At 33.1% G+C, this 14,500-nt stretch overlaps 1 protein-coding gene and 1 long non-coding RNA gene across 3 annotated transcripts; both read left to right on the forward strand.

Moving 5' to 3' along the window:
• Positions 262-1,563, forward strand: LOC110262639. Its single transcript, XR_002347526.1, has 2 exons — positions 262-1,172; positions 1,287-1,563. It is a non-coding gene; the product is annotated as an uncharacterized LOC110262639 (long non-coding RNA).
• LOC110262640 lies at positions 2,766-8,920 on the forward strand. Of its 2 annotated transcripts, XR_002347527.1 has the most exons (8): positions 2,766-2,868; positions 3,120-3,262; positions 3,499-3,649; positions 3,901-4,000; positions 4,241-4,391; positions 6,861-8,379; positions 8,480-8,550; positions 8,667-8,920. XR_002347527.1 is itself a non-coding variant. In XM_021103059.1 (4 exons), exons 1-2 carry the CDS (start codon positions 6,504-6,506, stop codon positions 7,452-7,454), a joined length of 618 nt encoding a protein of 205 aa, XP_020958718.1. In that variant the 5' UTR covers positions 6,171-6,503; the 3' UTR covers positions 7,455-8,379; positions 8,480-8,550; positions 8,667-8,920. The 2 variants fall into 2 exon arrangements, 1 of the variants encoding a protein (XP_020958718.1); XM_021103059.1 differs by lacking the exons at positions 2,766-2,868; positions 3,120-3,262; positions 3,499-3,649; positions 3,901-4,000; positions 4,241-4,391 and adding an exon at positions 6,171-6,527.

A 14,500-nucleotide genomic window follows, 5' to 3' on the forward strand; every position in this document is an offset into this window, starting at 1 on the left:
TTTTATTTTCAGAAATTATTTCATTAAAAATAATTAAATCAGATTTTGATAATTAAAATATAAATTTTACTTAATTTCATTATTATTGAATAATTTTCTATACTTAAATTATAAAATTTAGCAGTTGTAAAATAATAAATTTTATATGATTTAGTTTAAATAATTGAGATTTTAGAATTTAATATTTTAATTTCATAAAAATAAATTATATCATCTCTAATTTTAAATTAAGATACTTGATTAAAATCTAATTAGCAAATTGATAATTAAGTAATATTTTTTTTTTAAAGTAATTTCAAGGGATTAAATTAGATTTCGAATTAATAAAATATACCCTAATTTGATTAGAATTACCAAATCCTAATTAACCCAAATATTCCCAAATTAAACCCTAAGCTTCCTAATACTAACAGCACCGCCACCACCATCCCAAAACCCTCAACCACTCACCCCTTTCACCAAAACAAAACAAAAAAAAAAAAAAGAGAAAAAGAAAGAAGAGGGAGAACAGAGAAGGGACAGAGAGGAGAGGGGGAAACTGAGAAGAAAAAGTGGGAAGAGAGTAAGAACGCGCTGGCGCGCGGAGGGTCTTGCTGCCGCCGTCGCCGCTAGTCCAGCCGCATGCGAGAGAGAGAAGGTTCGCAGATGAAAGGCGCAACGGGACGGAAGAGGACCCACGCCCTATCGTCACCGTTCACGAGGGCCACGAGCCGCGTCGTTGTCGCTGAGGAAGGAAGGAGCACGAGCTTCCGTCACCATCGTCGCCGGCGATGCCGCGAAGAGGAGAGAGAGAGAGATCGGGCAGAGGGAGAACGATTCGCGCCGCCAGCTGCGTCCGCGGGAGGAATCGCCGCCGTTCGTGTCTCCTGTCGCTGTCAGCTTCGCGCCGAGCTCCCATGGCTGTCGCCGCTGAAGCCTTCACCGTCCTTGCCGCTGGAGCTGGTCACCGGAAGAGAGGAGGTGACGGTGGTGGGAGTTGCCGTTACTGTTCTATCTCTGCTCATTGAAGGATGCTGAAAAATGCTATTGCAGTTGCAGAAGGACGCTCTTACCATTCCAAACCCCATCTGGTTCTAATTTTAGTACTGACCCGATTTGTTTAGGCTGGTTTCGGTTCTTCTGAGTGCTGGAATTGCCGCCGCTGTTCCGTTTCCATGGGTCCCCTAATTACAGTAAGCTATTTTTCATTCCGAACATCCATAATCGTCGTTCTGTTATAAGTTACTGAGGAATTTATGGTGGTATTTGTTATATAATTGAGTTTCGGTTATTATGTGTGCGATTAGAGTTGCTGTGCTTGCCGGGAGTTGTCACTGAAGCTGTTGGGCCCGCCGGGGTTGCACCCAGGTTGCTGCTGCGTCGCCGGAGACCACAGCTAAAGCCTCTGTCTTCTTGGGTTTCTATTTTCGTGAGTTACTTAGTTATATGTCGTCGCCGAAACCAGGCCAGATTTACTGGTAACTGTTTCTTCCTTTCTTGAATTTGTTCTGCTTCTATTTTGTTCCAGTATTCTTATTATTGTTGGTGTCTCTGCTGCCTTAATCGCTCGGAGTGATGTTACTGCCGTTAGGACGGATGCCCGGGTTTGATTTCTGCATGCATCATATGCATTTGTATGCTTTGCTTGGGTTTGAACTTGTTTTGGTTTGCCTAATTGCTAAACTGTTCTTAACTGCTACTTGAACTATTTGCTGTAACTGCTACCTACTTGTGCTTTCCTTGTCTGTCTTGTCTGTGTTTGTCCTGGCGTGCTACATTTGAGAATAAACTTTGGTGCTGAATTAATGATTGTGTTGTTTGATTATGTGGTTGGTTTCTGATTGAGATTTTCTTCTAAGAAATGAAAGGTTTCGGATTTCTAAAAGATTAAACATTGTTTCTTTGAAAAGGTTTTGAACGATTTCCTATCGGTTTTTAAAAGATTCCTAAGGCATTGATAATCACTGAGCTTGAAAACAGTTTTCTTATTGAATATCTTCTTATGACAACTTTGAAACTCTGTGGTGAGACCATGTGGTTAGGTTCTCACCCCCCTACAGTTTTACCTTTTCAGGAACCGGGTGAAGAAGCATTAAGAAGAGTTATACTGCGTTTGGTTTATAAGATGTATTAACTAGATATTTTTTTCCCCTCGTCTTTGTTATTACAAGTTTGTAAGAGGGATAGGAATTGTATCTTTTATATGTATATTATGAGTTATTATGTAAGGAGTCTTGTATATGAATCTATGCCTGTTTGTATTTTTTTTTTCTTAAAGATAAAGTGTTTATTTTTGGTTTTCTAAGAAATCAGCGATACAGTGTCAAGTCACAGGCTCCTATTTTAGTATTTAGTATATAAAGTAGTCGTAATACTTCTTCCTATCAGAGTGGCGCAGCCGGAAGCGTGACTTCTGATAGTGAGGGTGTTACATTACTAAGCCTCCACATCACAAGAAAAATGAGTTTTAGGCTTTTAGCAATAAATTTTTAGCAACAATAACGTAATAATCACTGTTTTTTTTATTTAAGTTATGTTTTTATGGCTATTATATATTTGCCATTAATACTATATATTATAATGACAATTATTATTATTATTGTCACTAAAAAATACATTAAAAAAAGTTTAAAAACAAAATTTTAGTGACAATTATATATTTGACACTATTATTATATATTATAATAGTAATTATTATTGCAACTAAATTATTATTTATTTTAACTTTTTGTTTTAAGTTTTTTAAATTAATACTGACAATTATTTAATTGTCACTAAGAAGAAAGAAGAAGTAGACGCCCTCACTCGAGACGTCGAAGAAACATAAACCAAGCAATTGGAGGAATATTTTAATACGACCTGGCTTCACGTGACAACAAACAACTCAAGGTAAAAATTCTAGAAAACTGAGTCTAAGAGTTTATGGTTTTTAATTTTTGTTGTTTTGTGTAATCGAGGATAAATAGAGAAAAATTTCTTAATACACAATTTTGAATGTTTAAGAATGGTTGTGTTAAATTTAAATAATATGTTTGAGGAACTTTTACAAATATAGTGTACTCTTTATGTACTTTCATCCCGTTTGATATCTTAGAATTGTCATTGAATTTGGTTAATGTTGCTGTTGTATTATCGTGCAGTAAAATGCCTAAGCAGAAGGAGAAATAGAAGAAAGAAGAAGTAGACGCCCTCACTCGACACGTTAAGAAACATACATCAAGCAATTGGAGGAATATTTTAAATGATCCGAAATTTGCACACACCTGGCTTCACATGACATCCGGTAAGAGTCTAAGAGTTTATGGTTTTTAATTTTTGTTGGTTTGTGTAATCCAGGATAAATGGAGAAAATTTTCTTAATACAATATTTTGAATATTTAAGAATGGTTGTGTTAAATTTAAATAATATGTTTGAGGAACTTTTACAAATATAGTGTACTCTTCATGTACTCTCATCCCATTTAATGTCTTAGAATTGTCATTGAATATGATTAATGTTGCTGTTGTATTATCGTGCAGTAAAATGCCTATGCAGAAGGAGAAATAGAAAAAAGAAGAAGTACATGCCCTCACTCGAGGCGTCGAGAAACATAAACCAAACAATTGGAGGAGTATTTTAAATGATCCGGAGTTTGCACACTACCTGGTTTTACGTAACAAACAGCTCAAGGTAAAAATTCCAGAAAACTGAGTCTAAAAGTTTATAGTTTTTAATTTTTGTTGTTTTGTGTAATCCAGGATAAATAGAGAAAAATTCCTTAATACACTATTTTGAATGTTTAAGAATGGTTGTGTTAAATTTAAATAATATGTTTGAGGAACTTTTACAAATATAGTGTACTCTTCATGTACTCTCACCCCGTTTGATGTCTTAGAATTGTCATTGAATTTGGTTAATATTTATGTTGTATTATCGTGCAGTAAAATGCCTAAGCAGAAGGAGACGCTCTCACTCGAGGCGTCGAGAAAGATAAACCAAGCAATTGGAAGAATATTTTAAATGATCCAGAAACAGCTCAAGGTAAAAATTCCAGAAAACTGAATCTAAGAGTTTATGGTTTTTAATTTTTGTTGTTTTGTGTAATCTAGGATAAATGGAGAAAAATTCCTTAATACACTATTTTGAACGTTTAAGAATGGTTGTGTTAAATTTAATTAATATGTTTGAGGAACTTTTGTAGATATAATGTACTCTTATCCCGTTTGATGTCTTAGAATTGTCATTGAATTTGGTTAATGTTGCTGTTGTATTATCGTGTAGTAAAATGTCTAAGTATAAGGAGAAATAGAAGAAAGAAGTAGACGTCCTCACTCGAGGGGTCGAGAAACATAAGCCAAGCAATTGGAGAAATATTTTAAATGATCAGGAGTTTGCACACGACCTGGCTTCACGTGACAACAAACAGCTCAAGGTAAAAATTCCAGAAAACTGAGTATAAGAGTTTATGGTTTTTAATTTTGTTGTTTTGTGTAATCCAGAATAAATGGAAAAAAATTCCTTAATACACTATTTTGAATGTTTAAAAATGGTTGTGTTAAATTTAATTAATATGTTGGAGGAACTTTTACAAATATAATGTACTCTTCATGTACTCTCATCCTGTTTACATTACTAAGCCTCCACATTATAAGAAAAATGAGTTTTAGCAATAAACTTTTAAAAACAATAACGTAATAATCACTGTTTCTTTTATTTAAGTTATATTTTTATAGCTATTATATATTTGTCATTAATAGTATATATTATAATGACAATTATTATTATTGTCACTAAAAAATACATAAAAAAAAGTTTAAAAACAAAATTTTAGTGACAATTATATATTTGACACTATTATTATATATTATAATAGTAATTATTATTATTTCAACTAAATTATTATTTTTTAACTTTTTGTTTTATTTTTTTAAATTAATACTGGCAATTATTTAATTTCCTAAATTGCAAATCCATCGAAGAAAGAAAGAACCCTTGTCTCCGATAACCCATTCCCTGAAAACCCACTCTATCTCAACTTTTTCCACTGACAACCACCTACTACCACCGTCCCGGGCCTTGCCATCATCGACGATCGCCACTTATCATCCTACACGCACTTCTGTCTTCCTGTTTCCACGCTCGGCCTCAAATCTAGGTCAAATCCGTGCCAGATCCACTCAGATCCGCGTTGCTGTTCTAGACAGCGAACAATGTTACCGTTATCGTCTCAGTCGTTGTTGCCCTCGCCGTCATAGTCGCCAACCTTTGTTATTTTCGCTGTCACATTTGCCCTTCATTAATGCATCGTAGCAATTCGTTGTAGCAAGTAACTCTTATGCGCATTCTCTTTACTTTGATCCATTTCGTTTTGTTTTTATTTTACTTTTGCCTATGATTTGATTTGTGTTTCTGTGGTTGTTTGAAGTGAAAATACACATTCTCTTTATTCTCACTATTCAAATTGATGTGTTTAATTGCTTCATTTATTCAGTATAGTTTCATAATTTCTCTTTATTTGTGTCTATGCGCTTGTTTAATTGCTTGAATATTATGTTTGATTAATATAATTACTATTTAAATTTGTGATTTTAGATACATTACCACTATATTGTGCAATTTGGTGTATTCATGATGATAGTTCTGTTAGTAGCATTTTTATATGATGGGTTCAAGTTATTTATCATAGATGATAGATAGATAGGTAATTAAATCAATACCTGTCTAGGACACAAGATTTTCCGGTAAAATAAGTTCAGAGTTAGTTATCATAGATGATAGATAGATAGATAGATAGGTATAAATTGCTGGTAAAATGGATTTTGACAACAATAGTAATGGCTAGGGGTGTTCAAAACCGATCCAGACCGTACTGAAAAAATCGAAAACCGAAAAAATCGAGAAAAAAAAAATGTGTTTTGCAGTTTTTGCGGTTCGGTTTAATTTTCAGTTCTGACCAGGAAAACCTAACCGAATCGAACCGAACCGGTGGAGTAAAAAACCCTAAAAAACCAACCCCACTCCCCCCCACCCCACCCCACCCCCAATTCCCTTCAGCGCGAGTCCTGAGCGGCTGATCCCTAACCCCACGCCTCCCACCCCCAATCGAAAGCTCTCAGCCTCTCACCGTCGCGCTCTCCTCTCACCGTCGCACTCTCCTCTCACAGTCACGCCGGTGCACCCAGCCACTGAGCCACCCACGTTCTCTCACTTCTCCCACCCCAACCCCAATCGAAAGCTCTCAGCCTCTCACAGTCGCGCTCTCCTCTCACAGTCGCGCCGGTGCACCTAGCCACTGAGCCACCCATGTTTTCTACAGTCGTGCTCTCCTCTCACGAAGGCGAACCCACGTTCCTCCCAGTCTCCCACCACCTCGCAGCGGACAGAACGAAGCCCCAGCCACAGCTTGAACGACCCTCGTCCTTCGCACCAGCAGTAGCAGAGCACGACCCAGTCACCGATTCAAAAGCAGCATCCGCCAGTCACCAATCAACACAGCACCCACGTTCCTCCCGGTCTCCCACCCAGCCACCGATTCAAGTTAGATATGGAGTCCGAGCCACCGAGTCAGGTATGTAATTTGGTTAAATCATTGATTAATTGTTGCTGTTTGTTGTTATTGGTGTTGTTTACTAGTGTAAAACCTGATTTTGTTTAACCTTGCTATTGGTATTGTTTGCTATTGGTATTTTTGACCTTATTGTTACTGTTAATTTGGTTAAATTATACTCAACATTGGTATTGTTTACTTTATTGTTCATATTATTGTTTGTTGATTCATTGTTGTTGACTTGCTATTTGTTGAATCATTGTTTGCTGTTTGTTAGGTAATGTTCAGTTTGTTGAATTATTTTAATCATTGCTGTTTATTGATTCATAGCTGGTTATTGATTCATTTATGCAGTTTGATGTCAGTTCAATTGAAAATATGGGCGACACTGGATTGCCGCTAGTTCCTCTGCTGAATGAATCAACAAGCATCAGATCTTCAACTGCATTGCCTGCTGTGCCAGCTCCTCATAGAAACACAAGGAAGCTTGCTAGTAGAGGCCGAGGGAAAAGGCGGGGTGTTGAAGAAGCTCCTGTTGATGACTCCGCTGAAACTGAGACCGGCGAAGGTAAGAGAAAGCCTTGTAGACCTAGGTCTTGGACATGGGATCACTTTACTAAAGATGAAACTAGTAATCCACAGTACCCTAGAGCTAAATGTAATTGGTGTGGGGCTAGTTATGCTTGTGATACACATAAAAATGGCACCAGTAACATGAAAAATCACTTGTTGTCGCAATGCAAAAAATTTCCAAAGGAGGCATTAGATCCTACCCAAAAGATTCTTTGTTTTCAAGATGCGATAAAAGATGATAGGAAAGGGATAGGTAGTTTACTTTCTGCTGTATCTTTTGATGTTGATCGTTATAGACAAGCGCTTGCTAGAATGATTATTGTGGATGAATTACCTTTTTCGCATGTTGAGGGGGAGGGTTTCGTTATTATATGAGTTGTTTGCAACCCAAGTTTCCAATTTCTGGAAGGCTCACAATTGCTAGGGATTGTTGGAAGCTTTATTTGAATGAAAAAATTAAGTTGAAGTCTGTTTTTAATCAACCAAATCAAAATGTTTGTTTGACAACTGATTGTTGGTCATCTGTGCAAAACTTGAACTACCTTTGCCTTACTACTCATTACATTGATGTTAATTGGAAACTGCAAAAAAGAATCTTGAATTTTTGTGCTATCAAGAAAATGATCCAGTGCTTTCAAGCATGGCTGAGAAAATGAAGTCCAAGTATGATTAGTATTGGGGAAATATAAAAAACACAAACATGATGATTTTCATTGCAGTGGTTTTTGATCCTAGGTATAAGCTTCAATTAAGTGGGATTTTGAAAAGTTGTATGAAAAAGAAGATGCTAAATTCTTGACTTCAAAGGTAAAGGAGACTATTTTCAAGGTGTTTAATAGCTATAGGCTGTTTGGTGGGATTGGTAACTATCAAAGATCTACTCACCAAGATCCTCCTAAAATTGGCACACAAGAGCTTAAGGCACATGAAACTTCTTTTGCTATGAAATTTGAGAAGAAAATGCAATTCAATGAGAATGTTAACAAGAATGAGGTGGAGTTATATCTTATGGAGGCCTTAGAGAAGAGTGGCATGCAATTTGACATTCTAAATTGGTGGAAAGTGAATTCCACTAAATATCCAATTTTTGGGCAAATTGCAAGAGACGCCTTAGTCATGCCAGTTTCCACAGTTGCTTCAGAATCGACATTTAGTACTAAAGGAAGGGTATTGAATAATTATAGGAGTTCTCTAACTCCAATGACAGCTGAAGCGTTAATTTGTACACAAAATTGGCTCCGAAACTCTCCAAAACTTGTTCTTGAGGAACTCATCGAGGAATTGGAGAAGTTGGAATTAGGTATAGTTAAGCTTCGACTTATAAGTTTCTTTATTTTAATCTAGTTTTTATTTATATATATAATTTGTTATGATTATTTCTTGTTTTATATATTTTGTAGAAGTTGCACCCACTCTTGACCCTAATGAAGAAGATTCTGGTGTTGAGTCTGATTGAGTACATCTTGTTATGGTATGAATTGTTCTCTTTATTATTAGAATATATAACTAGATTAGAATGTTTTTCTACTAGTGTTATATTATTATTATTATTGTTGTTCTTATTATGTAACTGCTTTTTTATTTCAGGTTGGTTTACGTTAAGTTTAGCTGTTTTATTCGAGAAGACACCATAACTTGGCTATCTTTTAATGGAATTTTATTTTTATTTTCAGTTCTGTTGACTGTTGAACTTTTAAACTTCTTTAATTGTTGTATTTGAATTCCTTTTGTCGTTAAATTTCATTAGACCAAGACTTTGTTAGCTATTGTGTATTTGTGTTGGTCGATTTCAATGTTATGAATTTGTAAAATAGTATGGTAGTATTTTTTTGAATTGATTGAAAAAACCGAACCAAACTGAACCGCAATTTAATTAGATAATCGGATCGGATGACTTTTTCCTCAAAAACTGAACCAAACCGTACCGCGAACACCCCTAGTAATGGCCACTAAAAGTGAATAACATTGCAATTTTAGAATTACTTTTGGTGGCCGTATAAATTACCAAGAAAATGGCTACTAAAAGTTATATACTTTTTATGGCCATTAAAAATGTCTTTACCGGCAAATATTATAATTGCCGCTAAAATCTTTTAGCGACAAAGCATAAGACGGCTAATATATAATTGCCGGTAAATGTATTAGCGACTATTTTTATTGCCACTAAAAGCAAAATAAATGGCCACTAAAAGTGATTTTTCTTGTAGTGTCAATAATGCAATTAAGCATTTATCTCCTCTACGTTTGCTCTCAGTTTCTCTCAATCTTAATGTTCTAGTTCTGTTCCTTTGAACCTGGATTTGATACATTTATGGTATCAGAACTTCTATAACAGAAGGTTTATATATGGAGTTGCCACAAATTTGAGTTTTTTCAGCAACCTCACCACTCAAGTCTTAAATTTTGGAAGCAATGCGACTACACTAAAGAGAGCATTTCACTAAGAATGGAAAGCAACATTTGAGAATTCTAAAATTGGATTATGCTTATAGCTTTTAAGCTGTTTTACTTCTTCTCTTTCATGGTTATTCATTGAACATTTTGTTTTCTTCAGTTTATCTTTCTTTGTTTCAATTAATAGAAAAATACGTTTATCTGAGGTATTAGAAAAAAGCCATTGAGAAAAAAAAACAAAGAGTCTAGCTTGGAGAAAAGCCAAAAATTATGTCATTATTTTTTTATAATCTTTTCTGTTTTGTTTCTTGAACCTAAGATTTTTCTTACTAAGTTGGGTAAGCATTTAGTGTTGAGAGTCTGAAGAGTGAACCTAGTCAAATCAAGATTGGTCAGAAGTTTCATTTGTTCAGTATTGGATAGAATTCTTGGGAATTAGTGTTTGTAATCTTTGAAAAGATTATGAAATCCTACCATAATTATGGTGGAGATTGGATGTATGCCACATTGCACAAGATGGTTGAACTATGATACATGACTGTACTTTTTTCTCCTTTGTTTTATTTTTGTTTCATTCGTTATGAGACAAAATTAAATTGTCTTTTACATAATTCATCTCGTAGATACAACAAAATTAATGTTGTAGAATTTGGCTTACTATTCAAGTTTAAAAGCATAAAAAGAGGCCGTGATTCAACCTCTTTTCTCTAGGCCATTCAAAATATTCAACTAAAAATATTATCATATACTAAATTTAGGTTGCTCTTTATTACACTTTTATTTTTTTCAACTTTATTTACTTTTTTATTTTATATTTTAATTGAATTTTCTTTTGTATATTATTTTATTTTTTAATTGCCTTTTGATTTTATTTGTTTATTATAGAGTGAACTCCTAATCCGACCCCTGTCCATTTTTTAAAAATGATAACGCGACCTCTCAAAATAAAAACGATTCATTTTGCCCCCTGTCTTTTACTTCCATAACACAACGCGATCCACGCGGATATTTGTCTCGACGAAAAATGCTAACATGTCACAATGGCACTCTGACTTGGCACGTTAGCTAGATGGCGTGTTCGTTAGGTGCTTGATTGGGCAATGTGAAATAGATAGGAGCTAAACTGTTCACATCCACGTTGTTAAAAACGACGTCATTTGCCGTGGAGGGAAATCTTTCAATTGCCTCTTAGATGGTGGATTTCCATAAAACCCCAACATCACAATTATAAGAAAACCCTAGGAGAGAAGCTTGTGACCGTGGAGACGGTTGTTGATGCTTGGTAGGTCGAGGAAGGTGCTGACGTCGCTGCTGACAAGGGTGTTGACGGAGCTTGTTTGACGATAGTTCGACGAAGTTGTTGACGGAACTTGATGGAGTTCGTTGACGACGTTTCGCACGGTAAAGGTCAGTAATTTTCTCAACGCATGTGCTTGTCTCTTGTGCTTTGTATGATTCTACAACATGATTCAAATTTGGACAAATCACCATTATTGTTTGCAACCTATTATGATCCTGGTTATAGAAACTATAAATACAAATAAATATTGTATATTTTATTAAAAAATAAATTAGTATGCAGTTTTATGAGACAACCAATTTTTTTAATAGGAAACCAATTTTTTTAATAGGAAACTAAATAATGCAATCATAGTTAACTATTTGTTAAGATATATGTTATTAAGATTTGTTATTAAAGTTGAAATAAATAAAATTGTGCTATTGTATTGTACTACAGATAACTGGATATATGGTCATTCTTGTGTTTTATTATGGGGGAATTGCAGAGACTTTAAGGGAAGTCTCCGAAGAAACAATTAAAAAAAATGATTGGCCTAAAAAATTATAATACACTATTAATGTTCAAAATGTAACAATTGGAATTTCAACTCAGATCATAGGGACAAAAATTCTTTTAATTAACCACTATACTACAATTTAATTTTAAAGTTAAATACATCATTATATAATATATAAAAATTTTAAAATTTTCTAAGAAGATCATAACCTCCATTGGCCCTCTAAATCCGCCCCTTGCTGAATAACCAATTAAAATATGCTACCTTACATAATTAATGTCTGTTGTTATTTTTTGTTTTTGGATATTTGAATTTGATTGTGACAGTGTTTGGAAAGTTGAATTGAAATTAAATATTAAAATGATAAAATTTACATTTAGTTGCAAATTATTTATATTATATGATCCTATAAATACTGATATAAAATTTTATTAGACCAAAATAAAAATAAAAATAAAATCAAACATGAAAAATAGTCAAAATACTCTAAATCTCACACCTTTTTTGTGACTTAGGAATTAGGACTAATAGAAAAAAAAAAATATAAAGACAGCAAGTAAAAGAAAAAATAAAACCAGACAAAAGAGAAACTCCGTAACTTCTATCTTAACTAAAAAAATATTTTAAGATAGTATTTGTTTTCGAAAATTAGAGAAACTGAAATTCTATTTTATTTGATGGTCAAATAAATTGCCACACCACTTTATCAATACCAGAGAAGATTAAAACTGAAAAAAGACAAATGTTAAAATTGAATGACAGAAAATTCAAGACATTTGTGAGGTAACGTGCTTTTGAGAACAATTGATACATGAGAGTTTAGGCAAGATTTCCATATATTCAAGCAAATGTTTTCCTTACTAGGATAATTACAAGTGAATCGAGGACAAGTTATCAAACTATATTGAAAAGAATGGAGAGTAGTTTCAAGGAGTATGAGTCTATTTTTCTATTGTTAAGTATAATTTATATATTGTTAGAAATTTGGGTATTATTTATGGGTTTCAAAAACTCATCTCGAATAATACGAGATACCTGATATTGTGTTTAAAGAAAATGACTTTTCCTTCATAATAATTAATTTGTAAAGTGTGGTTCTCTATTATCTTTAATAATGATAGAGTCAGATTGTTAGAAGTACAAAAATGGTTGCTTCTGTATTGTTAATAATTTGGGTATTGCTAAAAATATTATCATATACTAAATTTAGGTTGCTCTTTATTACACTTTTATTTTTATCAACTCAAATTATTTTTAATATAGAAATAAAGATAATATTTTGGTTGAATATTAATATTTAAAATGTATTACAGCAATGTAGAAGAGTAAAAATATGTCTAACACGCATCTTGCGTATTGTTAGGATAATGACACGTGTCCAATACACACCCTGTGTATTATCAGAATTATGACACATGTCCATCATGCACTCTATAAGTGTTGATTTTTCACCTGCAAAATCTATTTACATGTAATTATACCAAATAATCTCATTTTCAACAAAAACACCAATATTTTTTCATATAAAAAAATGAGTCACTTTATTTACTTTTTTAGTTTTATATTTTAGTTGAATTTTCTTTTATATATGGTTTTTTAATTTGATTAAGGAAGTAAAAGTGGTGTTAAACTCGAACATGGGGAATACACGTGCTTTACAGCCATGTGGTGTAAGTGGAACAACTCGGAGGGTCCGAGTTGCGTTGTATATTACATTTCATGAAAAAATTGATAACAACAAATAACTCGGAGGGTCCGTTTTCTAGTTTGGGAAATTCATATTTGCTCAACCACAAGTCGGACCATGCGATTTCTTAAGCAAAATTTTAAAATCAAACAACTCACATGGTCCGATTTATGTACTCTGAATTTTTTCCACTTTTTTAAACACAAATCGGACTCCGATTTGTGTACTCCCACAATTTTAAAAAACACTAAAAATTACCATGTTAAAATATATCACTTATTTTACTCCCATATCAAAATTTTTTAGCCTTTATATATATATTATTTTATTTTTTAGTTGCTTTTTGCTTTTATTTGTTTATTATATGTACTTTCCTAACAGCCCTCTATGTACATTAATAAGATAGAAACAAAGAACGTGTTAGGTTGGGCATGAGCTACCAATAATTAATTCTAAAAGTGACAAATTTTATTTATTAGTTAGACGCATCTTATGGAAACTTCCAACTTAACAATAATTGGATTATATATATGCATGGTTGTTAATAATTTATGTTCTGCCTTATAATGTATCCAATTACGTAAATAAACACTTTAATTTCCCCCCTCCAACGTGTTTTATCTTTGGATTCTTTTATCCTAAAGTAGTAAATTCTAAACATACATAAAAAAGTTAAAAACTTATCTACTATGCTTTCAAGTAGTTATTTTTGGTTGAGATCTAGGCTTACAAGTTAAGAAAATTATCAGACATATTATTAGGAAAATAAAAAACATATACTTATCACTGAAATATATATGTAATTACTTAACGTATAGTACTGTTAACTTTGTTCTTAATCTTTAGATTATTGATAATAATGGGGCATCTTCAACTACAAATGGGTCGATGCATATATAGTACGTTATTGTTTATACTTTATACATAAAGAGTATGATTTTCTTATAATTAATTATAATTAGATTGATTGATATGAAATGACAAAAGCTAAAATTTTTTATGTATACTTTAATTTATATCAATGAAAGCAAAATTAAAGGAAGTCTGCTAGACTAAAAAAAAATGGCAAAAGGAAGAAGGAAAACGGAAAAAGCAGTTGATGAATCATATATACATGCATGCTACAACCTTGTATTATAATTAACATTCAAAAGTTGGTAACAAAGTTGAACAAAAGTTACATAAAGGAGGAAGAACGCATGACAAAGAAAGGCAGTTAGGTAGGTAGCCTAAGATTATTTTGATGCATAATTATTGGTATTAAAAAGTTTAAAAATAATGAAAAGTATGAGGAGCCAATGGAATTGTACAATGGAGGTTTAGGGAGTATTAGAGATATAATTATTAGTGTTATATTTTTTTATCAGCTGAAGGTTTTGGAATGAGTGGTATCATGACATAGTATTAAAATTTTAGATTCAAAAAGTCAAGAGTTCAATCCTTTGTGAACTCGAAAATCAGTTTAAACTTTTAGGTAAATTTGGTAGTGATTGTAATTTCTCTTTCAAAAATTTTTAAGACCAAAACTAAAATTTTAATAT

This window comes from Arachis ipaensis, chromosome B05 (assembly GCF_000816755.2).
Source record: "Arachis ipaensis cultivar K30076 chromosome B05, Araip1.1, whole genome shotgun sequence".
NCBI lineage: Eukaryota > Viridiplantae > Streptophyta > Magnoliopsida > Fabales > Fabaceae > Arachis > Arachis ipaensis.

What these genes read in the sequence shown, in the direction of transcription:
- LOC110262640 (XM_021103059.1), top strand. Translation starts at nt 6,504, where the DNA reads ATGGAGTCCGAGCCACCGAGTCAG. An exon ending in AGTCCGAGCCACCGAGTCAG is followed by an intron (nt 6,528 to 6,860) that starts GTATGTAATTTG and finishes TCATTTATGCAG; the next exon opens with TTTGATGTCAGTTCAATTGA.